Consider the following 14,074-nt stretch of genomic DNA (forward strand, 5'->3'; position numbering starts at 1 on the left):
GCAGCTGAAGTAGAAATTCCTGGGATTTAAACTCACAGCCACAGATAAACACAAAATTGAAGGACTGCTGAACATCATTGCAGTGCTCTCTGATTAAATCCTGAAGCGTTTACTGTTGGTATTATTTAATAACATGTTTATTATTTTATTTAAATATTCCTTTGCCGTGTGGACTCGGACCCACTGTCGGCTCACACGCGTGGCTCACACTGTACACACTTCATACTGATTTGAGCTGAACGTTCTTCAGTTGACTTGATACTTACTGTATTAACGAATAAAAGGAAAATAATTGATCATATCACTCTGTCTTGTGTTTTTCTTTGTGGTTAACATTTTGAAACAGCATTTTGAGATGGTTCTATAAAAGCTCTGTGTCTAAATGTCGGATACAGAGCAATTTTCAATACATTTTGGTTTTATATGCACAAAAAAAACCAGCACGGATTACACAGGGTATGAAATAATGGGTGATTATAATGATAAACCATCAGTCATAAATTATAATTTTTTTATTATCTGTTAGTTTGGTGCAAAAGTTTACAGATGTAAGTAATTCCTTTTACCTCAGTAAACGTCATATACATATGTAAGCAAGTGATATCTCTTCATACCATACAACTTGTATATTTCTTTTTTTCACTTTTATCTCAGTAAACAGCATATACATATGTAAACAAGTGATATCTCTTCATACAACTTGTGTATATATATATATATATATATATATATATATATATATATATATATATATATATTCTCTTTTACCTCAGTAAACAGCATATACAAATGTAAACAAGTGATATCTCTTCATACAACTTGTGTATATATATATATATATATATATATATATATATATATATATATATATATATATATATATATATTCTCTTTTACCTCAGTAAACAGCATATACATATGTAAACAAGTGATATCTCGTCATACAACTTGTATATATATTTTTTCTCTTTTACCTCAGTAAACAGCATATACATATGTAAACAAGTGATATCTCTTCATACAACTTGTGTATATATATATATATATATATATATATATATATATATATATATATATATATTCTCTTTTACCTCAGTAAACAGCATATACATATGTAAACAAGTGATATCTCGTCATACAACTTGTATATATATTTTTTCTCTTTTACCTCAGTAAACAGCATATACATATGTAAACAAGTGATATCTCTTCATACAACTTGTATATTTCGTTTTCCCCCCATTACCTCAGTAAACAGCATACACATATGTAAACAAGTGATATCTCTTCATGCAACTTGTATATTTCGTTTTTTTCTCTTTTACATCAATAAACAGCATATACATATGTAAACAAGTGATATCTCTTCATACAACTTGTATAATTCGTTTTTTTCTCTTTTACATCAATAAACAGCATATACATATGTAAACAAGTGATATCTCTTCATACAACTTGTATATTTTGTTTTTTCTTTCCTTTTACCTCAGTAAACAGCATATACATATGTAAACAAGTGATATCTCTTCATACAACTTGTATATTTTGTTTTTTCTTTCCTTTTACCTCAGTAAACAGCATATACATATGTAAACAAGTGATATCTCTTCATACAACTTGTATAATTCGTTTTTTCCCCCTTTTACCTCAGTAAACAGCATATACATATGTAAACAAGTGATATCTCTTCATACAACTTGTATATTTTGTTTTTTCTTTCCTTTTACCTCAGTAAACAGCATATACATATGTAAACAAGTGATATCTCTTCATACAACTTGTATATTTCGTTTTCCCCCTATTACCTCAGTAAACAGCATACACATATGTAAACAAGTGATATCTCTTCATGCAACTTGTATATTTCGTTTTTTTCTCTTTTACATCAATAAACAGCATATACATATGTAAACAAGTGATATCTCTTCATACAACTTGTATAATTCGTTTTTTCCCCCTTTTACCTCAGTAAACAGCATATACATATGTAAACAAGTGATATCTCTTCATACAACTTGTATATTTTGTTTTTTCTTTCCTTTTACCTCAGTAAACAGCATATACATATGTAAACAAGTGATATCTCTTCATACAACTTGTATATTTTGTTTTTTCTTTCCTTTTACCTCAGTAAACAGCATATACATATGTAAACAAGTGATATCTCTTCATACAACTTGTATATTTTGTTTTTTCTTTCCTTTTACCTCAGTAAACAGCATATACATATGTAAACAAGTGATATCTCTTCATACAACTTGTATATTTTGTTTTTTCTTTCCTTTTACCTCAGTAAACAGCATATACATATGTAAACAAGTGATATCTCTTCATACAACTTGTATATTTTGTTTTTTCTTTCCTTTTACCTCAGTAAACAGCATATACATATGTAAATAAGTGATATCTCTTCATACAACTTGTATATTTCGTTTTTTTTTATTTTCTATTGATTTATAGTGTTGTTTAGCGTTACTTTCAATTGTTTTATTAGTAAATTTGTTTATTTATTCATATATTCATATATTATTTATCGTTCGCACTTCCGGTAGCCGCCATGCTTGGTAACCTAGCAGCATAACTACCCGCGTAACCCCGCCCACCGAACGCGCATGCGTCTTGAAAGAGAGCGCACGAGCAGCAGGCTCGCTGTGAGCGCCGTACGTCTCGCGCACACTGAAGTGAAGTTTCACTGAGGAGAAACGTCCTTATGACTGCTTTATTTCCCGACAAAAGTCGTCAAAGGTGCTTTTAGTGAGACAGGATTAAGTAATGAAAACCATTTTGAGAAGTTTTAATGAATGAGAAGAGTCTAATGAGTGTTTAAATGGATAATAACGGGGTTTGATTGAAAGAAATCCGTTAACGAAGTGGGCGGAGCCTCTGCACGTGAAGGTACAGACTTATTATTATTATTATTTTTTTTTTTTATTATTATTCATTTTTACATTTACTCATTTCATAAAAAAAATAAAATCATGTTTCATCCACTTTTCACCACCAGCTTTGATGCTACTGTTCATTTCCTCTTGCACTTTTGGATATTTTACAGTTTACAATCTTCTTGTGCACACTTGTGTACAATTTTACACACACACACACACACACACACACACACACACACACACACACATACACACACACACATGCATGTTTGATGCACTGTCAGGTTTTTTAAATAAAACTATTTTTAGAATTTGTGGTAAAATTTGTATACCTCTGTGTGTGTGTGTGTGTGTGTGTGTGTGTGTGTGTGTGTGTATGTGTGAGAGAGAGCTCTCAACTAGGACATCACACACACTACAATTAAATTTCATATTTAGAATAGACATCACTTAAATTCACCCCACCACGTGTGTGTGTGTGTGTGTTTGTGTGTGTTTGTGTGTGTTTGTTGTGCCTAAAATAAGTCTCTGAAAAACCGATCCTCCTCCAGAGTATCAGATGAAGTCTCCTTCAGGATTTAGTCCTAACCTCATTCTATGAGCAGGAGCGTCTTCTACAATCAAGGGACGAATTAAGGTTTTTACGATAAAAAGAAATCTTTATATCCGTTTATAGACCAGTTAAACGCTGCATAGCCTCCGTGTAGCGTTTTAGTTCCTGTTCTCACTTCCGTTCAAACACTCTGAGAAACTCTTCCATCCTGAGGACTTTACCGTGGTGGAAAACTGTTGTCATGGAGACCCTGGTTCAGGGTTTAGCTGGGTTTTCGTCCCCTAGACCCTGCCTCTCAAAGTCTGAACGACTTTTTTATATTATTGCGATAAGTAACGAGAGTAACACTCAGGAGTAACGAGAGTAAACTTTACCAGTTTATAGTCCAGTTTAATGAGACATTAACTTGTATTGTTTAACTTGTATTTCTCTGTTTGATGCTCAGTGCTCATGGAGGGCATCTGCTTTGAGGTGAAACCCAGAGGCGACCCCATCCCTTCTTCCAAGCCTCTCCCAGATGGATCAGGATATAAAGACGAGGAGGAGGAAGAAGAGGTTCGGTACAGATTGACACTGGCCGGCTCGTTAGCGGTCCACCCCCAGACCACCATGGCCATGCTGCCGTGGGTGGTGGCTGAGATACGCAGGCCTGGGTTGAAGGGAAGGAGCTCCAGCACAACCATATCTGGACCTCAAGCTCTAGAGGTGAGCAGCTGTTGAGGGATGAACAGCTTCTGAGTGAAGTTTTTATAATCATCAATATCCCGTCTCGCGTTCTTCCAGATGTGCGACTGTCCGGTGGTCCTGCAGATCTCGTGTTCCATGGTGCGTTGTGTGCTGGGCATGGTCTCTGCGGGGGACCAGTGGGACCCGCTGCGGCACAACGTCCTCTTTCATCAGCGGCCACATCGCGTCACTAAACTCATCCACAACAGCCGAGAGCCGAGCTACTTCGGTTGTCTGGTTCGGGATGAAACCAGCGCTACCTGCTATGTGTTCCGTTGCCATGATGAACACAAGGTACACCTACACACACACGCGTCCACACACACACACACACACACACATAAACACACATGCATATAGACACACATGCATACACACACAAACATGTTTATACACACATGCGTCCACACATACACACACATAAACTCACATGCATAGACACACACACACACACGCATCCACACATACACACACATAGACACACATGTATATACACACACATAGACACACATGTATATACACACACATAGACACACATGCATATACACACACACACGTTTATACACACATGCGTCCACACATACACACATGCATACATATGTGTACACACACACATAGACACATGCTTATACTTATACATGCTTATAGTCTGTCACACACAGACACATGCTTATACACACATGCATACATATGTGTACACACACATAGACACACATGCGTCTCACACAGACACATGCTTATACACACATGCTTCCACACATACACACACATAGACACAAATGCGTACACACACATAGACACAAATGCGTACACACACACATAGACACACATGCATACACACACACACACACACGTTCATACACACATGCGTCCATACATATGTGTACACACACATAGACACACATGCGTCACACACAGACACATGCTTATACACACATGCTTCCACACATACACACACATAGACACAAATGCGTACACACACACACAAATAGACACACATGCATACACGCACATAGACAAACATAGACACACATGCATACACACACACATAGACACACATGCATACACAAACACACACACACGTTTATACACACATGCGTCCACACATACACACATGCATACATATGTGTACACACACACAGACACACATTCGTCACACACAGACACATGCTTATACACACATGCTTCCACACATACACACACATAGACACAAATGCGTACACACACAAATAGACACACATGCATACATGCACATAGACAAACATAGACACACATGCGTACACACACACACACACACGTTTATACACACATGCGTCCACACATACACACATGCATACATATGTGTACACACACACAGACACACATTCGTCACACACAGACACATGCTTATACACACATGCTTCCACACATACACACACATAGACACAAATGCGTACACACACACAAATAGACACACATGCATACACGCACATAGACAAACATAGACACACATGCGTACACAGATACACACACACACTCAGACCTCTGTTATGCCTAGCGTTCATCATATCACCCCCCTGACTTATCTATTTCTGAATGACCTTCCCTGAGATGTAAGACACACCTGCTACATGTCACACACAAAACAAGAGAAATCTCAATTCTGATTGGTCAGAAAGTCTTTCTGAAGGCCAGACAATATGACAAATCACAGGTTTGTTCTACCAAGTTATCGTTTCTATGGTAACATGGCTTACACCGGGACTCAGAGATAACAGTTTAATGATGTTTCTTATTGATTATGAAGTTAATGATGATTCGTTCAAACGTTGCATTCGTTCAAACCCTGAAGGTTGTGGGAAAGTTGTGTGAATGTTGTCTGGAGGTTTTGTGGTTTCTGAGTAAGATTTTTTTTATTTTTGTCTCTTTGAAGATCAGCTTTTATCCCATGCTTTGATGCTGAGGTTGAGTGGGAGCTCAGAGTCTGTAAATGTCAGCACACACACACATAGTGTGTATGGTTATTATGCACAAATGAGCTATAAAAAGGAGTGTGTGAGAGAATGTGACCTCACTAGCATTTGTTTGTAGGGAAACCAGATACAGCAACCTGACCTGAGGACCATGTGGACATTGCAAATACGCACACACATACACACACTGCATATACACACACTCACACACACACACACATTGCATATACACACACACATCGCATATTCACACATGTACACACACACACAGACACACTGCATACTCACTACACACACACTACATATACACACACTCACACACACATCGCATGTACGCACACACACACGCTGAATACACACTACATATACACACACAAACACCCCCACTAGGAGGTTTGGAGGACTTAGGAGGTTGTGTGTGAAGACTTGGTCTGCATGTTATTTTGAGCCTGTGAGAAGATTGTGTGGTTTTTGTGTGAACGTTGTACAGAGGTTTTTATTGAATGTTGTGTAAACGTTGTACAGAGGTTTTAATAAAGGTTGAGTGAATGTTGTATACCAGTGTTGGAGTGAAGTGCTTCACAATGCTGCTCACTCAGGATGTGGATCTGACTCATTTCCTGTTCATTATTGTGGCCATAGGTGAGATGGGGTGCAGAGTGTGAGAGAGAGAGTGTGTGTTTGTTTGTGTGTGTGTGTGTGTGTGTGTGTGTGTGTGTGTGTGTGTGTGTGTGTGTGTGTGTGTGTTGTTTTCACTCTTTATTTGAAATTAGTCTTTCTCCTCTCTTTCCACTTTTTAATTTGTCTTGTATCTCTTTGTCTTTCTTTCACTTCCTCTCTCTCTCTCTCTCTCACACTCACACACACACACACACACACACACACACACACACACACACACACACATTCTCTGCCTAGTTTCTATCTGTAAGCTATTCTTTCTTTTTCTTTTCTCTCCTTCACTTTACTCCTCCACGTATTTAGTATTTGAAGTCGACTGAATCTATGAATCTTCTGTGAAACCGGACACCTTAATCACGGAACTCCGTATTCAGACCCTCACAGTTAAAAGAAAAAACTTTCAGACCTCCCAGGGTTAAAAGTACAAATTAAGGTCACACTTCCAGAATGCGGACAAATGGACGCACCTTCGAAGTGTTTTAATATTGAGAAAAATTAAGCGTCAAAACTTTTTATCCACAAACTGAGATCCGAAACTGGAGATGTTTTATCTGAACCTACTGAAGATACATGAGAGAGCTGTCAGTTTTTAAAAAAAAAGTTGTATACCTGTGAGAATAAATAAGACCAGGTCACAGAGCAGATCTTCCTAAGAGCACTGCCAAAAGTCCCGCAACACCGAGACGTAGCAATCTGTGGGTATGGAGGGTAAGGAGGGTGGAAAATCACCTGGTTTAAATGGACATCCAAAGAGTTCCTGGTGTTGTTCTGGGCCAAGGTGGGTGAGGACCTGCTGAAGGTCCTAAATGATAGACTAATGAGAGGGTTTCTGCCAGAGGTGGGAGTAAGTCACACATGTGGAAGTCACAAGTAAGTCTCAAGTCATGAACATCAAGTCAAAGTCAAGTTGAGTCTTTTTTAATATTTGTCAAGCAAGTCTCGGGTCTCAAATATGCGACTGAAGTCTGACTCGAGTCAAGTCAAGTCCCCCATTTCTTGGTCATTTAACTCATGTCCGAGTCAAGTCTCAAGTCATGAATGTCGAGCCAAAGTCAAGTCGAGTCTTTTTTTAGTTTTTGTCAAGCAAGTCTCAAATATGCGACTTAAGTCTGACTCGAGTCAAGTCGAATCCACCATCTCTTGGTCATTTAACTCAAGTCCGAGTAAAGTCTCAAGTCATGAACGTCAAGTCAAAGTCAAGTTGAGTCTTTTTTAATATTTGTCAAGCAAGTCTCGGGTCTCAAATTTGCGACTGAAGTCTGACTCGAGTCAAGTCGAGTCCCCCATCTCTTGGTCATTTAACTCAAGTCCGAGTCAAGTCTCAAGTCATGAACATCAAGCCAAAGTCAAGTCGAGTCTTTTTTTAGTTTTTGTCAAGCAAGTCTCAAGTCTCAAATATGCAACTTAAGTCTGACTCGAGTCAAGTCGAGTCCACCATCTCTTGGTCATTTAACTCAAGTCCGAGTCAAGTCTCAAGTCATGAATGTCGAGTCAAAGTCAAGTCGAGTCTTTTTTTAATATTTGTCAAGCAAGTCTCAAATATGTAACTTAAGTTTGACTCGAGTCAAGTCATATGACTCGAATCCCCCATCTCCGGTTTCTGCCACTGCGGTGCAGAAGAACAGTCCTCACACCGCTACCAAAAAAGGGGAGATCTAACCGACACCAAAATCCTGAGACCTGACTTAGCCAGGTCTTAGCCAGGACTTAGACACCTGACTATGACATTCTGGAGGAAGTGATTCATGCTGATCAGACCTACTGCATACCTGGGAGGTCTATATTCCACAACATCTGGCTGGTTCCAGACCTTTTTAAAAAAAAAACTGGGAAGGGACTGTTGAGAAAGTAAAAGGTTGCTTAGACAATATCTGATACCCAAAATGTCCTACAGAGGACGCAGTAATTATTAACATCTTCACTTTCATCTTGAATCTAGTGGATTTCACTGGTACATCAAAGTGTTTAACATTGGTCTAAAGAAGAAGGTAGGCAAGGTTTAGTGCAGCTACAGAGCAGGAGCCACTACCACAGACTCTCTATACTGGCTGTTAAAGGGAACCCCTCATCCATCTTCTACTCCTCCTGATGATGTATGTAGATGGCCATTTTCTCCGTGGCCATTTTCACACCTCCACTGAGTGTAGTTTAACTCCAGAATACAAAAGCTTGCACTTCAGTTTGCACGTTTTTTTGTCTTAGAAACGTGAAGTCGGTTAATCTTTATTGTATTTTGATTATTTGTTATTGAATGGTGTTAACCTCTGAGAACCCTAATTATGTGTATAATATGACTTATAAAGGTGTTTGTAAATTAAATTTCTATCCATCCATCCATCCATCCATCCATCCATCCATCCATCCAACGTTTTTATGTTTCACTTCCTTTCCCTCAGTCTCTCTCTGAGCCACTAGGTGGAGCTCTGTTCAACTAGTATTCGGAAAAATATACAGTTTGGCAGAATTTCAACGTGAGACACTCACACACACACACACACACTCACACACTCACACACTCTCACTCACTCTCTCACACACACTCACTCTCTCACACACACACACTCTCTCACACACTCACTCACTCACTCACACACACTCTCACACACTCACACACACTCACTCACTCACTCACACACACTCACTCTCTCACACACACAGACACACACACTCACTCACTCTCTCTCTCTCACACACACACACTCACACACACACAGACACACACACTCACTCACTCACTCACTCACTCACTCACTCTCTCACACACACTCACTCTCTCTCACACACACATACACACACTCTCCTTCTCTCATGTCACTTGTTTTCTCAGCTTATTTTGACACGACCAGCTGTTGCTGCTGCAGTCACACACTGGATGGAGGTCCACTCCAAATAGCAGTCCAGCCAGTCCGTGAACAATACAGGAACGCGTCATTTATGCACTCTTTCACACCTAGGGGTCATTTTATTTAGACATACACACCTATATTAGCTCACCAGCTTCTGCACATACTACCGTAGCTTTATGTATTTGTTCTACATATATTTACATGTTTATCTGCTCATTTACACAGATCTACTAGATGATAAACACTTAGAAGTGTTTCTTCAGCTAGATGCTAAACAGTGTTTCCTTCATACACCTAATTACCCGTTCCATGCAACCAATAAAGTTATATCTGTCTTTCTATCCGCACGACTTTAATGTCTTTTTCATCGGAGTGTTGCTGTACTAAGGATGCCGGGCCACATGAGAATCAGGAAACTCTGTTTGCCTTCAAAGATAATTATTTTTCAGGCTTCCTTGTGTTCTAATTCCCATGTGCTGGTCAAATTTGGTGAGATTGGGCTCATTCAGGAAAGAGTTAGGGTGTGTTCCAATTCGAAAAAGTGTTCCCTACCCACTGAGAAGATAGCCATATACTGCTACGCAAGGCTGTTGGAGGAAATGTTAAGCCTAGTTTGGATCGGATTAGATGTGTTTGAGCGTGTAGGTTGTGTGGAGGTTGTGTGGATTTTATATGGGGGTTGTGTGGAGGTTGTGTGGATTTTATATGGGGGTTGTGTGGATGTTGTGTGGATGTTTGGATTTTATATGGAGGTTGTGTGGATTTTATATGGGGGTTGTGTGGAGGTTGTGAGGATTTTATATGGGGGTTGTATGGGGGTTGTGTGGAGGTTGTGTGTATTTTATATGGGGGTTGTATGGGGGTTGTATGGGGGTTGTGTGTATTTTATATGGGGGTTGTGTGGAGGCTGTGTGTATTTTATATGGGGGTTGTGTGGAGGTTGTGCGGATTTTATATGGGGGTTGTGTGGATTTTATATGGGGGTTGTGTGGAGGTTGTGTGGATTTTATATGGGGGTTGTGTGGAGGTTGTGTGGATTTTATATGGGGGTTGTGTGGATGTTGTTTGGATTTTATATGGGGGTTGTGTGGAGGTTGTGCGGATTTTATATGCGGGTTGTGTGGAGGTTGTGTGGATTTTGTTTGGATTTTATATGGGGGTTGTGTAGAGGTTGTTTGGATTTTATATGGGGGTTGTGTGGATGTTGTTTGGATTTTATATGGGGGTTGTGCGTATTTTATATGGAGGTTGTGTGGAGGTTGTGCAGATTTTATATGGGGGTTGTGTGGAGGTTGTGTGGATTTTATATGGGAGTTGTGTGGAGGTTGTGTGGATTTTATATGGGTGTTGTGTGGAGGTTGTGTGGATGTTGTGTGGATTTTATATGGGTGTTGTGTGGAGGTTGTGCGGATTTTATATGGGTGTTGTGTGGAGGTTGTGTGGATTTTGTTTGGATTTGGATTTTATATGGGGGTTGTGTGGAGGTTGTTTGGATTTTATATGGGGGTTGTGCGTATTTTATATGGAGGTTGTGTGGAGGTTGTGCAGATTTTATATGGGGGTTGTGTGGAGGTTGTGTGGATTTTATATGGGTGTTGTGTGGAGGTTGTGAGGATTTTATATGGGGGTTGTGTGAAGGTTGTGTGGATTTTATATGGGTGTTGTGTGGAGGTTGTGTGGATTTTGTTTGGATTTGGATTTTATATGGGGGTTGTGTGGAGGTTGTTTGGATTTTATATGGGGGTTGTGCGTATTTTATATGGAGGTTGTGTGGAGGTTGTGCAGATTTTATATGGGTGTTGTGTGGAGGTTGTGAGGATTTTATATGGGGGTTGTGTGAATGTTGTGTGAATGTTGTTTGGACAGGGTGTGAATGTTGTATAAAGGTCATGCTGTCATAATGTAAAATTTGTGTTAATTGTGTGTGAAGGTTGTGTTAGGGATAGTATTGTGAAGCTTTAGCAAGCTAAAGCTAGGTTTCTACTAAAGCTTTTGCTGATTCATGCCAACTCAGAAGTGGAAGCTGGAGCTTTGAACGATGTCATGTTCACCTCCTTGTTTGTATTTTGTTAGCTTTTTACTTCGTAAAAGAAGAAGATCGCTAATGATGTAGCTAGCTAGTGTGTAGCTATAAAATTGTAAAACCATAGATACTGATAAAAAAAAAAAATACAGAATTGTCAAAAAGATTTAATACTTTTTTTTTTTTTTTTTTTTTTTTGAAAAAATGAATAAAAAAACAAACAAACCGTAAAACAGAATGAACTGAACTTTATTAAGTTCTGCCTCTCACCTAAAGTGTAAACTCCTGTCAGGAAATTCGTATAATTATTACATTTAGACGCCGATTCTGTTAACCGAGTCCGCTCCCAAGTACAGTGTAGGGAACAAGTGTCGAATTGGGACGCACCCTTCTGCTCCAGTTCAGGCGACTTATCCAACTTTTTTATTTATTTATTTATTTTTACTCTGAGGTAAATGGCTGTGGCGATGAAAGCGCGGTTTCAGAACTTGCTCAGGCGGGATGTGAAAGCGGATAAAAACACAGTGAGTACCGCTGTAGTAACTCACACACTTCGAGAAAACGGTTTATTTTACAGAACTTCACACACTGACACTGTTTAGGCTAAAGCTAGCATGCTAAACCCGGTCAGCTTCAATAGCTAATAGCTAATAGTCTCAGAGTTCAATTAAATGTTTACTTTTTAATTCAGTCCACTTTTTATCATAGTGTTTCTGCTGTTAGGATTGTAAACGCTTTTTTTATTTTAATATAATAATATCTTATAACTGTTCCCAGTTCAGCTGAACTTGGAGAAAAGTGCAGTGTAATAAATCTTAGAGTGGTCAGGAATAAGGACGGTGTCTGAGAGCTAACAGTGACATTACTGTGCTTTCGTGTTCAGCTCATTCATCTAATGTGAAGTACAAACATGTAGGAGGTTAAAATACAGGAGAAAGATGCAGAGTCACATGTCTAATCTGTCTGAGAGAGGAAAAGGGTGTGTATAGGGGAGAGAATGAGAGAGAGAGACAGACAGGTGTGTGTATAGGGGAGAGAATGAGAGAGAGACAGACAGGTGTGTGTATAGGGGAGAGAATGAGAGAGAGACAGACAGGTGTGTGTAGGGGAGAGAATGAGAGAGAGACAGGTGTGTGTAGGGGAGGGAATGAGAGAGAGACAGACAGGTGTGTGTATAGGGGAGAGAATGAGAGAGAGACAGGTGTGTATAGGGGAGAGAATGAGAGAGAGACAGGTGTGTATAGGGGAGAGAATGAGAGAGAGACAGGTGTGTATAGGGGAGAGAATGAGAGAGAGACAGGTGTGTATAGGGGAGAGAATGAGAGAGAGACAGGTGTGTATAGGGGAGAGAATGAGAGAGAGACAGACAGGTGTGTGTATAGGGGAGAGAATGAGAGAGAGACAGACAGGTGTGTGTATAGGGGAGAGAATGAGAGAGAGAGACAGACAGGTGTGTGTATAGGGGAGAGAATGAGAGAGAGAGACAGACAGGTGTGTGTATAGGGGAGAGAATGAGAGAGAGACAGACAGGTGTGTGTATAGGGGAGAGAATGAGAGAGAGACAGACAGGTGTGTGTATAGGGGAGAGAATGAGAGAGAGACAGACAGGTGTGTGTATAGGGGAGAGAATGAGAGAGAGAGACAGACAGGTGTGTGTATAGGGGAGAGAATGAGAGAGAGACAGACAGGTGTGTGTAGGGGAGAGAATGAGAGAGAGACAGGTGTGTGTATAGGGGAGAGAATGAGAGAGAGACAGACAGGTGTGTGTATAGGGGAGAGAATGAGAGAGAGACAGGTGTGTATAGGGGAGAGAATGAGAGAGAGACAGACAGGTGTGTGTATAGGGGAGAGAATGAGAGAGAGAGACAGACAGGTGTGTGTATAGGGGAGAGAATGAGAGAGAGACAGACAGGTGTGTGTATAGGGGAGAGAATGAGAGAGAGACAGACAGGTGTGTGTATAGGGGAGAGAATGAGAGAGAGACAGACAGGTGTGTGTATAGGGGAGAGAATGAGAGAGAGACAGACAGGTGTGTGTATAGGGGAGAGAATGAGAGAGAGAGACAGACAGGTGTGTGTATAGGGGAGAGAATGAGAGAGAGACAGACAGGTGTGTGTATAGGGGAGAGAATGAGAGAGAGACAGACAGGTGTGTGTATAGGGGAGAGAATGAGAGAGAGACAGACAGGTGTGTGTATAGGGGAGAGAATGAGAGAGAGACAGACAGGTGTGTGTATAGGGGAGAGAATGAGAGAGAGACAGACAGGTGTGTGTATAGGGGAGAGAATGAGAGAGAGACAGACAGGTGTGTGTATAGGGGAGAGAATGAGAGAGAGACAGACAGGTGTGTATAGGGGAGAGAATGAGAGAGAGAGACAGACAGGTGTGTGTATAGGGGAGAGAATGAGA

At 40.0% G+C, this 14,074-nt stretch overlaps 1 protein-coding gene across 3 annotated transcripts in view; it reads left to right on the plus strand.

Moving 5' to 3' along the window:
- Nucleotides 1–2,619: 2,619 nt before the first annotated feature.
- Nucleotides 2,620–14,074, plus strand: part of tbc1d1 (TBC1 (tre-2/USP6, BUB2, cdc16) domain family, member 1) — a 50,828-nt gene continuing 39,373 nt past the window's right edge. For 2 of the 3 annotated variants that reach the window (XM_060864621.1, XM_060864622.1), the window contains exons 1-3: nucleotides 2,620–2,895; nucleotides 3,884–4,143; nucleotides 4,222–4,458. In XM_060864621.1, the coding sequence (XP_060720604.1) occupies nucleotides 3,889–4,143; nucleotides 4,222–4,458 (492 nt within the window). In that variant the 5' untranslated portion in view covers nucleotides 2,620–2,895; nucleotides 3,884–3,888. Of the gene's footprint in view, nucleotides 2,896–3,883; nucleotides 4,144–4,221; nucleotides 4,459–12,046; nucleotides 12,191–14,074 lie in introns of those variants that run through there. The other variant, XM_060864623.1, reaches the window with a different exon arrangement.

The sequence above is a fragment of the Tachysurus vachellii genome, chromosome 2 (genome assembly GCF_030014155.1).
Source record: "Tachysurus vachellii isolate PV-2020 chromosome 2, HZAU_Pvac_v1, whole genome shotgun sequence".
In the NCBI taxonomy this organism is placed as follows: domain Eukaryota; kingdom Metazoa; phylum Chordata; class Actinopteri; order Siluriformes; family Bagridae; genus Tachysurus; species Tachysurus vachellii.